This window comes from Grosmannia clavigera (assembly GCF_000143105.1).
Source record: "Grosmannia clavigera kw1407 unplaced genomic scaffold GCSC_89, whole genome shotgun sequence".
NCBI classification, from domain to species: domain Eukaryota; kingdom Fungi; phylum Ascomycota; class Sordariomycetes; order Ophiostomatales; family Ophiostomataceae; genus Leptographium; species Leptographium clavigerum.
Window position 1 is genome coordinate 743898 of NW_014040569.1, and position 16165 is coordinate 760062.

At 56.8% G+C, this 16165-nt stretch overlaps 5 protein-coding genes across 5 annotated transcripts; 1 reads left to right on the forward strand and 4 right to left on the reverse strand.

Moving 5' to 3' along the window:
- Positions 1-198: 198 nt before the first annotated feature.
- Positions 199-2479, reverse strand: CMQ_5703 (major facilitator superfamily transporter; the record flags this gene model as incomplete). The annotated part of the gene is made up of 4 exons (XM_014313290.1): positions 199-1025; positions 1086-1925; positions 1992-2300; positions 2410-2479. 4 exons carry the CDS (start codon positions 2477-2479, stop codon positions 199-201), a joined length of 2046 nt encoding a protein of 681 aa, XP_014168765.1.
- A 1395-nt stretch (positions 2480-3874) lies between these two features.
- On the forward strand, positions 3875-6370 carry CMQ_5738 (peptidase s8/s53; the record flags this gene model as incomplete). Its single annotated transcript, XM_014313325.1, has 1 exon — positions 3875-6370. One exon carries the CDS (start codon positions 3875-3877, stop codon positions 6368-6370), a length of 2496 nt encoding a protein of 831 aa, XP_014168800.1.
- A 174-nt stretch (positions 6371-6544) lies between these two features.
- CMQ_5800 (uncharacterized protein) lies at positions 6545-7480 on the reverse strand (the record flags this gene model as incomplete). Its single annotated transcript, XM_014313387.1, has 3 exons — positions 6545-6890; positions 6949-7220; positions 7289-7480. The coding sequence occupies 3 exons, from the start codon at positions 7478-7480 to the stop codon at positions 6545-6547; spliced, it is 810 nt and encodes a 269-aa protein (XP_014168862.1).
- A 1499-nt stretch (positions 7481-8979) lies between these two features.
- On the reverse strand, positions 8980-11883 carry CMQ_5502 (cell polarity protein; the record flags this gene model as incomplete). Its single annotated transcript, XM_014313089.1, has 3 exons — positions 8980-9363; positions 9435-10805; positions 10864-11883. 3 exons carry the CDS (start codon positions 11881-11883, stop codon positions 8980-8982), a joined length of 2775 nt encoding a protein of 924 aa, XP_014168564.1.
- Positions 11884-14264: 2381 nt separating this feature from the next.
- CMQ_5532 (transcription RNA-processing factor ssu72) lies at positions 14265-15081 on the reverse strand (the record flags this gene model as incomplete). The annotated part of the gene is made up of 2 exons (XM_014313119.1): positions 14265-14922; positions 14987-15081. 2 exons carry the CDS (start codon positions 15079-15081, stop codon positions 14265-14267), a joined length of 753 nt encoding a protein of 250 aa, XP_014168594.1.
- Positions 15082-16165: the final 1084 nt, after the last annotated feature.

Sequence of the window (16165 nt, forward strand, 5' to 3'; positions counted from 1 at the left end):
CAAACTTCATACTTAGCACTTTCATCCTCGTTGTGTATCCAAAAGCTCGATTCAGACATCAAAGCGAAGGGTATTCTGAACATAATAAACGCCCCGAAACAAACTGATACGCCCATCCTATATTCTAACCCATTATCCAATCTTATCCAATCTCGTCAGTTTCAGTGCCCAAGCATAAATGCAAACTAAATTGATAGCTCATTTACGGTCCACCACCGGCGACAGCGGCACATCCTCGTCTCTTGCCGTATCCTTCGCCGCTATCCGAGACAGGTTGCTGACGCTGCGGAACCGGCCAGTACGCGGTGTGGTCGGGGCAGATATATCGACGTCCGCGAGACAAGCGCCGTCAGCAGTGTATATCTCCGGCTCGTCAGGCTCAGGGATCTGTGCCTGCTGAGCAACGGCAGAAGACTGTAGTCGGGGAAGCTGTGGTCGCTGTAGGAATGATGGTGTCGGCGTTTCAGGCCTCGCCATCTTGTTGCCGACGATGAGATCAGTCTGCTCCTCATCTTCACCAATTTCGGGTAACAGCTCCTCTTCAAAATCGGCATCGCTATAGTCGTACGCATCGGTGTTGCTGTCATCGCCGTCTTCGATATTTTCTTCAAGCTCCTCTGGACTTCTCCTATCTGCATCGTCTCCATTTTCAGAAGTTCGCTTAAATCCTGCTCCTTGAGTCATGAAAAAAGGCGTGACAGCACCGATGGAGGCGATGCATGCTAAGAACCACCAGCCCGTAATAATGTACCCATGCCGTACGCCCCATGTAAATGAGGCGCCTGCCATGGCCGGCCCGACAGCTCTGCCGACGCCGCTGGCAGTGGTGGCAATTCCGTTCAGAGTGCCGAGAACTGCCAACGAAGGAGCCGAGTTGGTCAAGATGATAGTGATGCAAGGAAATGTGACTATGCCGAGCGAGCCCTTCGCTACAAACACCAACATGAAGGCAAGAAAGCGCAGCCGTTCATTGGGGACTAATACGGTATATGGCGTGAGAAAATAGACAACGGGCAGCACGATGCCTTTACCATGTCAGTTCAAAAGACCACTCAATTCTAGCAGGCGTGTGTATGGAGGCTTACATGCAAAGCGGTAGCACCTGAGTTCACCAAAGCGCGAGCACAATGGGGGGAAGACGATAAACTGGGCCAAGGCCGAGACGAGGGCGGTGATAGTAAACATGGTGCCAATATGTCCAGAGCTCATTTCAAAGCCGCCAGAAAACTTAAAGGGAAGCTTGGTGTTGGTCTCATCCGGCACTTGGCGCGGATGATTGAGGAAGACGGGAATGACCTGGTCAAAAGCAGTGGAATGCATGGCCAGCATCGTGTAACTCAGCAAGGCCATGTTGGTCTGGTGATTGAATATGCGAGTGTTGGCAGGGGGAGTAGAGACGCCTTTGGCCAGACGACTGCTTGGAGCCGTAGGGGTAGGCGGAGTCAGGCCGTCTGGGGAGATTTCGGTGTCATCAGGGTCCATTATGGGGGTTGACAGTAGCGGAGCGCTGGCTTCGTCGTCGGCATAGGTCCGGTCCCGGATTGCCCGTCGGGCCCGATGCAGATTTCCCTTTGACTTCTTCCCACCGCTGAAATAGCCCACCAGCTTCTGACCAAGCTGCAGACCCCAGTCCGGTCGATGTTGCTTGGAGGCGAGTGTTTCTCTGAGGAAAAGAACTGCCGTCACGAGAGAACATAGAAAGAAGACACCGGCTATAAGGTTCGGCAGCAGGAAGGGAAACTTGATAAAAAGCTTGTTGTTGCCAAAGAGGCTTGGAAACTGCTGGGCAGGACGAGCAAAAAACCCTCCAAAGGCCGGGCCAAAGACGGAGCCGACGCTCCAGACCATGGGCATGATGGAGAAAGCGACGGGCTGCAGGGACTTTTCGGGGACCAGCTCGGCAACAACGGTGCGAATGATACCGACTAGGAGCCACAATTAGCAAACGAGGCACAGCCAAGCAGAAGGTAGACGACATAAGATTCACATACCATTTCCATTTCCACAGCCTTGTATGGCTCTGACAGTGATGGCCATGGCCAAGCTGGTAGAGGTGCCCCAGAAGAGGAAGCAGAACATGGTGCAGATCATGCCCAGAATGAGGGTTGGCTTACGGCCAATGGTGTCAGAGGTGCGGCCCCAGAGAACGGCGGTCAGACTTTGGGAGATGGAAAAGATGGCACTGGTGAAGCCGGCCCACTTTGCGATCTCATCTCGAGGCACACCGAAACTCTTGATCATCTCGGGGAGGTAGGGGAAGACGGATGTGAGAGCCAGCGGCTCAGCGATCCGGACGATGGCTGTGGGAGAAGGAATCAGCAGGGCACACAGACGAGGCTCTGAACAACAGCATGACTCATGATAGCAAGACTTGGAGAAGGAAATGTATGGGATGTTGGGCAGACATACCTAGAATGCATAGCTGTCGGACTGGCAGCGTTGGCTTAGTCTTCTGTTCCTTAGAGGAGGTCATGGCCATGACAAGATTGGAGGGGACAAGGACGACTAGAGGCGTCTACTGAGAGAATGCAGCCTTGCATATGCAACAACAGGAAAGTCACTAGTGAGAGGCTTTACAGATCTTCTTGGCAAACGAGGCTTAGATTAGGTAAGAGGGTCAGGAAGGCGGTACAGAGGAAAGACTAGTAAGTTGTAAGACAGCTTGAATCTAGAGAAAGTAAGTGTAAAGCGACGAGGAGTACAAAGCGAGAGGAGAAGAGGGAGAGTAGTGGGGGGCAAGGAGACGGCAAAGGAGGACGAGAGAAAAGGGAGAAACCCGCCTTATTCTACTCGTAAAGAACGAAAGAGGAGGGGAAACAGATGAAAGGAAGACGGTTTTTTTTCTCGAGGTCCGTATTCCAGTGTAGGCCAGCTTAAGTGCAAAAAAAAAAACCGGAGACGGCAAGGCCTAGAAGAAACTAGCAGGCTGGGGGTGCTGTGAAGCATGGGCTGCAGGATTAGCGGTAGCCGAGCCAGACGAGTTTTCCACAATTGTCAAGCACAAATCACAAGGGGAAGCCGCAACCATGCGTCCTCGGCCTGCCGATCATGAAGAATCGGCAGGCACAGCCGCGGGCCCTGCCTATTCTGTGCATCCCACCAATCCGGCCTACTTCTTCCTAGTCAGTTCGATTCGTGCACAGCTTCAGACAAAGAGCAAGATTAGCCTGTAAGATACAAGTGCTACGAGTGCTTGCTTGGCACAATGCTTTTTGCCCCAGTGACGGGCCGCGGTGGTGGCCAAAGGGTCTTGCGGGCGAGTGGGAATCCCATCTGGCAGCCCACCTGCGGGAGCGGGTCCCTCCTCCCCTCTCCGACGAGTGAGGTGCCGTCCAATGGCTGGCAGGCACACCTCGGCCTGGAACAGCTTGAGGCTCGCATGGACAGAGACATTCCGGTTTTCGGAAGGAAGGCGCGGCGGGATAGAGCTTGTGAACGATGCACGCAAGACACAGCTGACCGGCCCGTCTTATGTGCAGATGCTCAGGCTAACCCCGCTCTGGCCAGAGGGGCACCATTGGCCGTGTGTTATGGTCCGCTTTTCTGACCATCCTATTCGACAGCGCCGAAGCCGGCGAGCGCGCTCACAGGTCAAGCCACACTTGACAGCCACACACCAGCCAGCACGCAAAAAGCACCTCAATTGACAGCAGACAAGCGACCTGCCTAATCCGACTCGTCAGACCCGCAAAGTGGGTGTTTGCCGATCTACTTATCAATGCTCCAAATGTCTCGTTCGGACACCGTCGTCTGCCGATTTCTTTCTGCATCAACTCTCCTTGTCGGAGACTGAATTAGGTCCTTTCAATCGAGGTTCCAGCATTATCTGTCTTTCCGCTGTTCTACACTCTCAGTCCCTCTCTGCACGACAGCGATGGCTGCCACGGAGAAGACGTCACTGCTACCGAAGTCAGGCTTCGGTCCGACCGAGAAGCAGGGCGACAGGTTCCGGACCAGCAGCCGTAAGAGCGGCATTCGCCGACATGTGACGACGCTGGTAGCAACGGCATCGGCGCTGGCGCTGCTGTGGACGGCCAGATCAGCAGTGCCGGTGCCGCAGTCGCTGTCCGGAGCCCTAAGGCTGTCGTCGGCGATGGCATCAGGCGGCATCACGCCTGGCGAGCTCAAGGAGATCTTGCTGACGACGCCGTCCAACGACTCGGCGGCCGAGTGGCTGCGCTACTACACGGCTGGGCCACACATGGCGGGACAGAACTACTCGCAGGCTACCTGGACTCGCGATCGGTGGACAGAATGGGGAGCCAAGTCGCACATCACGGCGTACGACCTGTATCTCAACCGGCCGGTGGAGCACGCGTTGAGCCTGCTGCGGCCCAAGGCGACAGAGCCGGGGGAGTGGGACGTGACGTTTGAGGCGTCGCTGGAGGAAGACGTGCTGGAGGCAGACCCGACGACGGGGCTGGCCGACGGGGTGCCAACCTTCCACGGCTACTCGGCGAGCGGCAACGTGACGGGGCCGCTGGTGTACGTCAACTACGGCACATACGAGGACTACGCGGACCTGCAGCGGGCCAACATCAGCCTGGAGGGCGCGATCGCGATTGCACGATACGGCGGCATCTTCCGCGGACTCAAGGTGAAGCGGGCGCAGGATCTGGGGGCGGTGGGTGTGCTGCTGTACAGCGACCCGGGCGACGACGGCGAGATCACGGAAGAAAATGGCTATGCGGCGTACCCGGACGGTCCAGCACGGCAGCCGAGTAGCGTGCAGCGCGGCAGCGTGCAGTTTCTCAGCGTGGCGCCGGGCGATCCGACGACGCCAGGCTACCCGTCGAAGCCGGGAGTGCCGCGAGGACCGACAGACAAATACATCCCATCGATCCCTTCGCTGCCGATATCCTATGTGGACGCAGTGCCGCTGCTGCAGGCGCTCAACGGCCACGGCCCGTCGGCCAAGCAGCTGGGTCAATGGTGGGACCGGAAGCTGGGACTGCACAACCACGGGGTGGACTACAACGTGGGCCCGACGCCGGCAACCGAGGCGCTGGTGCACCTGTACAGCGCGCAGGCATACACGACGACGCCGATCTGGGACGTGGTCGGAGTGATCAACGGGTCGGCGCTGCCGAACGAGGTAGTCGTGGTGGGCAACCACCGAGACGCGTGGATAATCGGTGGAGCTGCAGACCCGAACTCGGGATCGGCCGTGCTGAACGAGGTGGTGCGGGCGTTTGGTGAAGCGACGGCACGCGGCTGGCAGCCGCTGCGCACGATTGTGTTTGCGTCGTGGGACGGCGAGGAGTATGGGTTGCTGGGCAGCACGGAATGGGTCGAGGAGTATCTGCCGTGGCTGTCAGCGACGAGCCTGGCGTACGTCAACATTGACGTGGGTGTCAGCGGGACAGAGTTCTCCGCGAGCGCCGTGCCGCTGCTGCATGACCTCTTGCACGTGGTTGCCGGCGAGGTTGCATCGCCGAACCAGACAGTGGTCGGCCAGACCATCGCCGACACGTGGAGCGGCCATATCGGGCCTCTCGGCAGCGGCAGCGACTACACTGCCTTCCTCGACCACGCCGGTATCGCCAGCCTCGACGTCGGGTTTGGCGGCGGCCCTGGTTCGCCCGTCTACCATTACCACAGCAACTACGACAGCTACCATTGGATGGCCACGTACTGTGACCCCGGCTTCGTCTACCATGCGGCCATGGCCCGGTTGTTCGGCCTGCTGGTCGCCCGTCTGGCCGACGACGCCGTCGTGCCCTTCCGCGCCGCCGACTACGCCGCCCAGCTGCTCGTCTACGTCGCCAAGATCCGCACGCAGCTGGCCCACCACGACAACAGCACCGCAGCCGTCTGGACTGGCCTCGCGGAGGACGAGCAGGAGACATCACAGGGCGGCTATCGGGGTAGCCACCAAGTGGACGAGCAGGTGGCTGCACGAGGCGTTAATCGGGCTGGCCATCAGGAGGACATTGACGTTCAGACCACCAAGAAGCACTTTGCCCACGCGCTCGACCGGCTCGAGGCCGCCGTGGCCGATCTGGCTGCTCCGGCCGATAAGCTCGACGACAAGGCCGACTCGCTGCGTGCAGCTCTCGAGGCGATTTCCGAGACGACAGGCTGGCTGGACGGCCTGCTCGCACATCTGCACCGCATCTGGCTCGCTTTCCAGGTGGCCGTGGTCAACCACAAGTACCAGCGGCTCGAGCGGCAGTTTCTCTACGACGGCGGGCTTGATGGCCGCGACTGGTTCAAGCACGTCGTTTACGCGCCCGGCCTGTGGACCGGCTATGCCGGAGCCGTCTTCCCCGGACTCGTCGAGAATATCGACGCCGGCAACTGGACGAATGCGATCCGGTGGGCCGACATCATCGAGAGCCGCGTGCGTCTGGCAGCAAAGGTGCTGTAAACGTAGGCTTTTTGTGTTGACTGCTAGTACAGGTTGGATCTAATGCGAGTGCACGTGCTTGGATTTGTATGATTTGGATAGTGCAGGCTGAAGTAGGGAGGGTTATTATAACAAAGCGCGAAATGGGAGTCAAGAACGAGCATCTCCGACAGAAGCGCACCCTCAGGAAAGAGTCTACGCCTGAGCCTCATAGTAGGTCGTATTGGGAGCAACACCGGAGTATGTGGCCTGGGGCGAGACGGCGCCGGGAGTAGATGATGGAGGCGGCGGCGTAAAGGTCTGGCTGTAGGCGGCGGCCGGGGCCTGGAACTGCTGTGGCTGAGTCTGTGGCTGAAGTTGTGGCTGAGCCGGCTGCTGCTGGAACGACTGGGCCGGTTGGATGGACTGCAGGGCCACCGGCACACCCTTCTCGCCGGCCCCGACCACGGTTCGTTCCTGTCCGGGAATGCAGTGCAGGCCGAGGGCGCGGTGACGGTGGAGGGCAAAGCCACTGATGGCGAGGCTGACGATGAAGAGGAGGCTGCCTGTCGTCAGTGATGTATTCAGGGCGACTAGAAAAGGCAGGCAGAGGCACGTACAACTCCAAGCCACCGAGTCCGGCCACGGCAGCCATGCAGTCGGCAAACGTCTTGGCGTAACCGTCGAGCGCGTACGTGTAGCAGTAGTCGCCGTAGCACTCATCGTACGTCCGCATAAAGGGAGCCACCTGCGAGGCCATCAAGGCAAAGGAGACCAGCCAGAAGACGACCAAGAAAATGTCCAGCCCGAGGGCGGCCCAGTAGTTGAAGATGGCCGAAACGGCGAGCTCGGCGACGAGGAGGTAGACACAGGTGATGACGGTGGCGATGCACTGTGGACGTTGGATCAGTCAGGAGCAGATCACACACGGGAGACGTGACGTATAGGCAGATAGCATACCGTGAACATGTTGAGCCCGTCCCCGGAAAAGGACAGGCTGTACAGGCCGTAGGCGTCGAGGCCGAGGACGATCAGGGCGAGGACCAGCTGTGCGATGCGCAGGCCGAAGAAGCCTCGGGGATAGACGGGAAAGTGCTCGCGTCCGACGGTGCGCGCGCCAGAATCGGCGCCGAAGCCAAAGACAGATGCCATGGCGTCAGGACTATAAAGAGACGTGTAGGGGAGAGGTATGGTGGGCGGACGGGAACAGATGGATGCACTACGCGAGAAAGGCAAGGCAAGCATGAGAGAAGGAGAGAAGGAAGACAAGGCCCGGGCTGTCTTTTTATACCAATCCATATATGGGCTTGGATGCTAGAGACGGGCGGGAGAAAAGACCAGGGCTGGAAGAGCCCGCCCATGCAGAAAGCCGCCAGCACCCCTTCCTCCTGGGCCTGATAGTCGGGAAGGGCTAATCTTACATTGTCAAGCCCCAAGCCTGCCGTCTTCAGCCCAAAGGGACGCCCTATCCGTAAAGGCGTCTGCGATCAGCACACAAAGTAGCTGGCCGAGAGGAGACCAACCCGGCTGCTGCTAGAGAGAGAACGGTCTAGATCCCGGACCCCTGTGATGAGCTGCGGGCACATCGGTGTGAAAGCCCGTGCCACGACGTCTTGCAGCAACGTTGGGACGCAGTCGAAATGTGACCGACTGTTGGTCTTGCTGCTTATTGCGCCTAACCGTAAAATATGGGGCGAATACTGTATAGAGCTGCAAGGCACACTCTTGGGTGTGCTGCGGCTGAAGAGTCCGGACGTCGCAATGAAACCTCGACCATGAACTTGAGAGCAAACGGACAACCAGCAGTGGACCAGCAGTGGCTGTCACGGGAGGAAGAAGGAACCCGTATGATAGACTCGGGAAAGAAGCAGTCACAGACGCGTTCACACACGAAAACAAAAACAGCGCCACACGATCCCATCGCCGAATCATATCGCATCTATTTTGGGCAAAGTGCTCACAAGGCTCGTACTGCTCGTATCTTACTGCGTACTTGCCGTATTGCTCGTATGCAGCGGAACCAGCATCTTGATTCCGCACCCCTCGTCAGTATCTTTCATGTTTCAAGTCTGCCACGACAACACGCTCTGAAATGCGCCGTCGAGACATTTGCAAAGGTTCAGCTAGTGTCATCGTTGCTCAAGCATGTTGTAAAATATGTAATATGACTAACTTGCAGTGTCTCGTCTTGATGACCCTGTGGCTGTCCTTCCTATCGTCCTTTCCCGCTCTTTCATACCCCCGATCACCGTCTATCATTCAATAATGCGACATTAACCAACACAGGTAAGAAATGCATCAGACTGCACATGACGGGTCAGGCAGCGCGCTGTCTATGCTCCGCCCCGTCCGTCCCTTGTCCGCCCACTCCTGTCGACTTTAGTATGCAAAAAGGGGAACAAAATCGAAGTAAAACCCCGGAACTGATAAGAGCACAGACACGAAAATGCTGAAAACGAAAAGGGTTAAACAGGCCATGTCCAGCCCCCCAAAATATATATACCAGAACGTCAAGAAGCGCAGAGGCGCACTAGTAACGTGATGTTGGGTATCGAGCGCCACCGAAATATGTGATGAGAATGAATAAGAGAAGCCAGACAACGATACAAGTTCCCGACAAAAAATGAAAAGGGGCCTGTTGTCAGGACCTCTCAGGAGAAATCCTCTGCCCCTTCGCCCAACACGATCCGATCGACCCGCTTGACCAGCTCTTTGGTCTCACGCGCAATCTCAAACGCGATCGGTGGCAGCGACGTCGTCCATGACCGCCAGTCCATCTGCTGGCCCGTCGTGTCGTTCATCATCTCGTCACCCTGGTCTCCAGCCTCCAGCAGACGTTGCCGGCAGTCCACCAGCTTATCAAGTCCTTGTCCGCCATGGCCGCTGGCCTCAGTCTCGCCGATCACCTTGCCCACAATGTCCGCAATCTCGTTGATCTGGTCCGTGATCTGCTGCACTGGCGCGTCGCCGCGGATCGACCCCACCATTTCCTGGATGATCTGTACCATTGTCGCCGTCTGGTCGTCGAGGAAGGCCTGCCGACACGTCAGGTCAGCACGCGTCCTTCTCACCAGCCTGCCTCCGTCCCTTGCAAGGCTCCTCCTACCTTTAGCTCTTCGGCACGCCGGTCCGCCACGTCGTTCAGACCGTTCGTGCCAAGGCCCTTGTTCATGACCGGAAAGTTGCCGGCGTACTGGCTGGACGACTCACGCGGCGAGTTCACCGGGCTGTACGCCGACGAGTCCGTACTATTGCGGTATCCCCCCAGTCCTTGGAAGGGTGGCGGTGGCGGGAGCGAGTCCTGCGTCGTTGCCGAAGACACGGTGGTGGCTGAGTTGGGCCCGTCGTTGCTCCGTGGCGAGAAGAAGCCACTCGAGTCGACTGGTGTTATCGTCCCGTCCTCCTCTTCCTCCTCCTCCTCCAGCTCGTCTGTTGGCGTTGGCCTGATCTTCACCGTCTGCAACAACTCGACCACGGCGGCCACCAGGTTGGATGCCGCTGCGTCAATCAGGGAGACCGGTGACAGGCCTGCCGATATGGAGAAGTTCTTCGTGGCCGTGATCAGGTTGTTGGCCGTGGCTGACACACGTCCCCTCAGCTTGCTGTACAGTTGCACTACCTCCACGTCTTGCTGCCCTGCCCCGCCCACGACATCCTTGGTGATGCGCCGGACAGAGACAACCACTGCCTTCATGGCGTCGACCGTCTGCTCCGGTCCGTCGACATGTGCGTGGTGCAGAAGCTCGTCCACGGCTATCTGGAATTTCGTCACGTGTACATCCTTGACCAGACCGTTGCTTGCCGTGAAGCCCTGCTCCCGGATGTATTTGCCTGCATCGTTCCGTGGCAGCCCCATTGTTGACGCCCGCATGCTCCTCATCTGGGTTTTGGCTCGAGCATAGCGATTGCGCCACTCTATCACTTCGGCTTCGAGCGTCTCGATCGTCTTTTCCAGCTCGGCATGCTTTTCGTAAGTTGCGCCGCTCTGTTGTGACAGTATTCGCATCTCCTGCAGGAACTGCTCTGCGTCTCTGCGGACTTCCTCCGTGACTTCTTGCTGTTCGCGGAGCGCCTGTCGAAGCTCTTCGTTTTCTTGTGCGAGCTCTGAATCGCCGGCACCACCACCGGCACTGCCAGCCTCTAGCTCTGGACGCTCTGCTAACGACGCTTGTAGATCGTCGATTTGTGCGCGAAGCTGCTGTTCTTGGGCTTCATGGTCATTGCGCATGCGATCCACGTCTTGCTGCAGTGACTCGGCAAGGCCTTCAGCCTCGGCTAACCGAGTTTCCAGATCCCGGCGGACGTCGGAGGACTCTTGGCTCTCCTCGGTGGATGCTGATGCGCGGGTTCGTTCCTCTTCAAGAGCGGCATCTGCCTCTTCCTTCTGCTGCTTCATGTCAAGCTCCATGGTCTCAACCTTTTCTCTCAGCTCCTTCAACTGGGATTCGTAGTCATCAATCATCCGCTTCTTCTCATTCTGGGGAGGTCAGTCTCTGTTGCCGGTCGGTTCAAAAATCAGCCATGTAGACACATACCTCAGCTTCCTCCGCCTCCTCGTCCGCCTTGGATGTGTCGAGCGGACTGGTAGCGTCGTCGTCCTCTTCTACCATCGTGCTCTTGTTCGGCACGATCGTGTTTGTCTGTGACTGCTTCTGCATCGGCCGATCATAGCCGTTTGGAGGCAAGCCTGGAGAAGGTGGTACCGACCCCATCGGGCCCCCGGGCCCCAGAGGCCCAGGACCGCGCAGTGACCGTACGGAGTCGGCTTCAGACGGTCGCCGCCGACCCTGGCCCCGTGGCGGGAAGCCGTTCATGCCGCCGCCACCCATCGGGGTTCCCGCTCGACTGGAACCGCGAATGGAAGTCGGGCTGCCTAGACGCGGAATTTCACCGTCGACGAATCGGGGGAAACGGCGTTCGAGCTCGCAGAAGACGTCGGTGGCGAGATCGCGAAAACGCGGCGGCCCGAGAGAGGCAAGCTTCTGCCGGGCTTGGTTCCGTTTCGGGTGGAAGTTGTCTTCGGGCAAGAGGTAGGTCGGCGGACCGCTGCCTGGCGGCGCGTTGGGTGGCCGACGGCTGAAGGTCTGGCGGCGTACCAGCTCGTCGTAGACATCGGTACTGAGCTCGAGAAACTGCACCGAGGTAAGCCGCTGCAGCTTGTCGCGCGCCTTGTTTGCGGGGTTAGCGGGCTTGCCGTCGCGCGACGTCTGCGACAAGAAGCGCCTGAGGGCGACATAGTGCTCGCCCAGCTGCGCCTCGGTCATTTCTATTTCGCGTGCGCTTTGGCCGCCCTCGCTGGGGGCGTACAGGTTTGTCGCCGTGCTCGAGCGGCCGATACTGGAGCGGCCGATGGAGGGCGGCGGAGAGGGCCCTCCATTTCGCGGCCCGGCCGAAAAGCCGTTCATCTGCCCGGGTCCAGGGCCACCGGAATTGGGCGGCGAGGTGAGCTGGCCGCGGCTGTTGGCATACGGGTCGTCCTTGTCCATGGGGTAGGAAGAGGGCCAGTCACTATCTCCTAAAGATACGGGTGAGAGCGGTGCATTGCGTCCATTCATGGTCCTGGACGCTTTCTGTCTCGCTTCGTGGAGCCTGATGCACCGATGTCGTGCGCTTTCCGCTCTGAGCTACCGCGTTTCCTTTGTCCGCAACACGTGCTCCGTCCCAGTCTTTTGATCCCGTGCTGCGCGCCTGGTACAATTCTCCGACGTGTTGCATTCGTATTACTCGTCGGTGGCCATTCAGTCGTGGGCGGTGTGCGTGTGGAAAGATGCAGGTAAAAAAGTATGTAAGGAAGCAAGAGACAAATAGGGGGCGGATGATCAGGACGGCAGGAGGCTAGCGAAGGGGGCTAATGCATGCAACAGAGAAGGCTAGGTATTAGGCATACAAGAGAAGGAGCGATGGAAACTGATTCAAGCTGGCCAGTCGAGCCACAATAGGGGGTCTCACACGGGGTGGGTGAATTGGGGAAAGAGCTTGGATCAGTCTCTAACGCGTGGAGAAAAGAAGGCAGGAAGCACCGACGACACAGGCGGCGGGATGTGCTGAAACGTCAGACTGGCTGGGCAATAGGGAATTCGGGGAATGGGGGCGTTTGCGACGTACATGGTAGCAATCCAGCAATATGTACAGAGTAGGATACTTGTATTTGCGGAGGATAAGGGCAGCATCGAGTACCGTCGTACTATGTACGTCGTAAAGGGGAGCAGACGAGCAATGCAGGGAGGCCGGAGGGTCGGACTAGGCAAGGCAAAAGAGCAGAGCATTGGGTTCCCACAACGGCTGAGCAAGAGAGGGCAAAACAGTAAGATACATGAGATACATAGTAGTAGCGCCAGGAACAAGGCCGCGTGTGAGTGCGGAATGTTGGTATTCTCGCAACGCGGCCGTCTGATTGGCGACTTGTCGGGCGGCTGGCCCCGGGGAGAGATGTTCAGGAACAGCACGGAATGAGTGTTCTCAGTGGAGATATCTGGCGCGCGCCAACGCACACTGTATTCGTCGATTGTCGAGTATCGGGATACATGCACCCTAGTGGACAAGGCACAGCTCAAAAATAGACTGCAATTACCGGGCGAAATCGTATGAGATCTTGGGCATGCCTGTTCCGGCCATTTGGCGAGTATTGTCTTTGAGTACATGCAAGTCTTGGAATGTAAATCACCCTTTCAGACATCGCCGCCAGGGACCACACCCTCCCCAAGCAGTACTTCACCACAGCAGGATTTCCTCCCCCGAAGCAAGAGATCTCACACGGCCTCGCTGGAATATTGGCGCTATACCTGCTCCTGTGGAGCTGACTGACGACCCCTGGGCGGCTGTGCAAGGTAATTGGCACGTCTCAGTCCCCGAAAGAGGCTCAATCAAACCCCTGACCTGCTGTTACATAGTCGTGCTTTTGTGACGGCCATTTGTCTTCATTTGGCGCAAAGCGGACTGCTGCTAGCAGCCCGCTACCATCAGTGCGATACCCCCCTTCCGGAGGCCTTGACAAATTGAAACGGAAGCTTCTTTCTTCTCCATATGATCGGTGCGTAGTGGTGGGAACCTTGTCACGTGTAGCCCACGGTCTAGACCGTGCAGGCCTCCGATCGTGCACAATCTGCAAATCTCGCTTGCACAGGGGACCTATGTATGTCGCAGTATTCCGTAGCATTGGTCATGCTATGTAAAAAGGCACGGAGTACATTCCGGCGCGTCTTGGTTCTCGACCAGTAAATGCTGTTCCAAAAACAATGCTTCTTCACCGGTCCCCAATACGAGACTCTAGAATTCGCCTCTGGAATCAGCCCTTCCATAAGGATACAATTGGCACTGTCGTTATACGCTATCGGAAAAGTGGCTACAGCATACGCGGACAAGGAAAAGAAGCAAGTCTCTCCTGAAGCTGCGGGTCTGCATAAAATTGCCTGCTTTGCACCCGTGCTTTGCGCGTCATGCGCTCTGTTAGGTCTTCTCCCGGCGAAGCAAATATAGGACAACTTCCACGCGAAGCACAACTCGAACATTCACGGCTAGCTAGCTGTCTCCCTTCCGAGCTCGCGTGGCTGTCCGTAATCGTGCTCCGTATGTAGCAGACACGGCATGGCGCCCGTAACATCAGCCCGTCGTTTCCGCCGCCTACGACACGACGTTGCTTCGTAACATACTCCGTACTGCCGACTGATCAGGCCCACAGAATAATCATTCTTACAACGCAATGCGGCCGCGCTTCCTTTACAAGTATCTGTGCCACAATTCCCGTACCTCTGGTTGCGGGCGTTCACATGGCAGAGGTCGCAGATTGCTCATTTCAGAGACAGCAGGTTGCCAACGTCACCCAGTGTGGCGCATACCCCAGAGACCTTATCCTTCCATGCCCTCGCAGCAAGCATTCTAGCTGCTACCGGCCAATCCGGTCTCTGGCCTTGTCAAACTACTCATGTCATGGAAGCCTTTAGAACCATGCCAAAGTCCATGTGGCTGGCAAGTTAGGCCACCGCTCTTGCCACTCAGCAATGATGTCGGGGACGCGCTCATCAAAGCCGGACCGACTGGCAGCGCCGCCTGCATCAAAGTTTGCGGCCCCGACCTTTTCCCGCTCTGTGGCAGCAGTTTGATTCAAATTGTTGGCAAGGTCGAGAATGGCACCTCCGCCCACTGCAGCTTCTTCGTGGTTGTCGCGAATATCAACGTTGACCACGTGGACTGGCCGGTTGAGCGGTGAGCCACGGTTGAGTAGATCGTCAATCACGGCGTCCCAACAACGCTCTTCACACGTTATCACAACGTCCACAACACCACCCTCGGTGCCAATACTACCCAGGTCCGAGGCATGTTCCAGCCGCGGAATGCCAATCTGCCAGTCTTGCCACCGCTCCGGTCCCCACTTCACGCCCCTATTGCGGTCAATCATGTTGAGGACGCCATTGGCGCGGTAGAGCCGGTCATCCTTGGCCTCGAGCTCGCGGTACATGCTATCGTACGAGGTCTTGTTGAACTGGTATACGTTCGGCTGTGTTATGCTTGGCCCCGGTAGACGTACGAGAGACCCCGTACCGAAGGAAACGACTGGGAATCCGGCCTTGCCAAGACGCAGGTGTGCCTCCATCGACCTGCACTGTGTATTAGGGTTTCCAAGTCCAAACAACTCGTCGTTAAACTCGCCGCCACACATACCGATTCTGGTTGCTGGCACAAACGGTGCAAAACTTCAACTGGAACTGGTGAGGCGGGTTCGGCATTGCCGTGGCCGCATCACTGGTGACAGCCATGTCGATTATGTAGCTCGTCAAAGCACGAGGGCGCGGGACTGAAGCTGTAGAGGAGACAGATTGACCTTGAGTCTCTGACCTGAAACATCAGTCAGCAATCACGGTTTTGAACGGGCGTGCTTGACAATGATATAGTTTTTCTTGCTCCATACAAGGATCAGATTTTGTTGCGTATGTGAATGTCTCATCAAGAGTATCAGACAGCTCCAATAATAAAAGTTCATCATATGTAGGAGGGAGAAAGACAGAATATGTATAATCGAACCGACCTACCTTTCACGTCATTTCTTGTAATTGAAGTCGCATCAAAGAAAAGGGCACGCCCTATGATAAAAGTTGGAGCTGCTCTGCATGGGGGTTGGGAAAGCAGGAAGCGAATTGGCAAGGCCAAGTTGATGTTCTGCTCTGTGTTTTGGGTTTGTTCGGTGACTGTTTTTTTTTCTTCTCAAAAGTTGCCCTATTAATAGTGCGTTCACAAAGCAAGCTATAGCGGTTTTTGTTATTGCTGACTCAGCGAGCAGCGTATGTCTATTGGTCCCATAATATAGCATCATCCTGTAACAACCAATCCAGGTGGGACTCCGAACTCGTAGAGTGAACGGAGAGGCTTACTTCTACTCCCTATCTCAAAGCTGCATCTGTTTTGGCTAGCTTTGGGAACTGTGAGGCAGTGCAAGTAGGCTTTGTATGAGTAAGAGAATGGAAGTCGGCATTTATTTAGATTATGTATTACCATGGCGAATCACTTTTGCCCAATTTGCAACCACGGCTTCCGACGCGCCATGTGTCTCAGCGGCTGCAACGTTTCGGACCATCCCAAGCTCTGCAGAGATCGCGGGGATTCTGCAACTCTAGAACGGTCCTTATAGGGGGTAAGGTCACTGAATTGGCGTTATATGATTTCATAGTGGGTGACAAAGAAAAGCGAATGATAAGAGACACAGTAGTCTACTTTTGGTGGAACGGCGACCTGATCACCATCAAGAGTATGGTTACACATGGCATATGCATGCCACTTTTCTAGAAATAGAGAAGCTGCTACAAGAGTTGTATGCGCGGAGAAGTCTAGGATAATGTGAAGCAC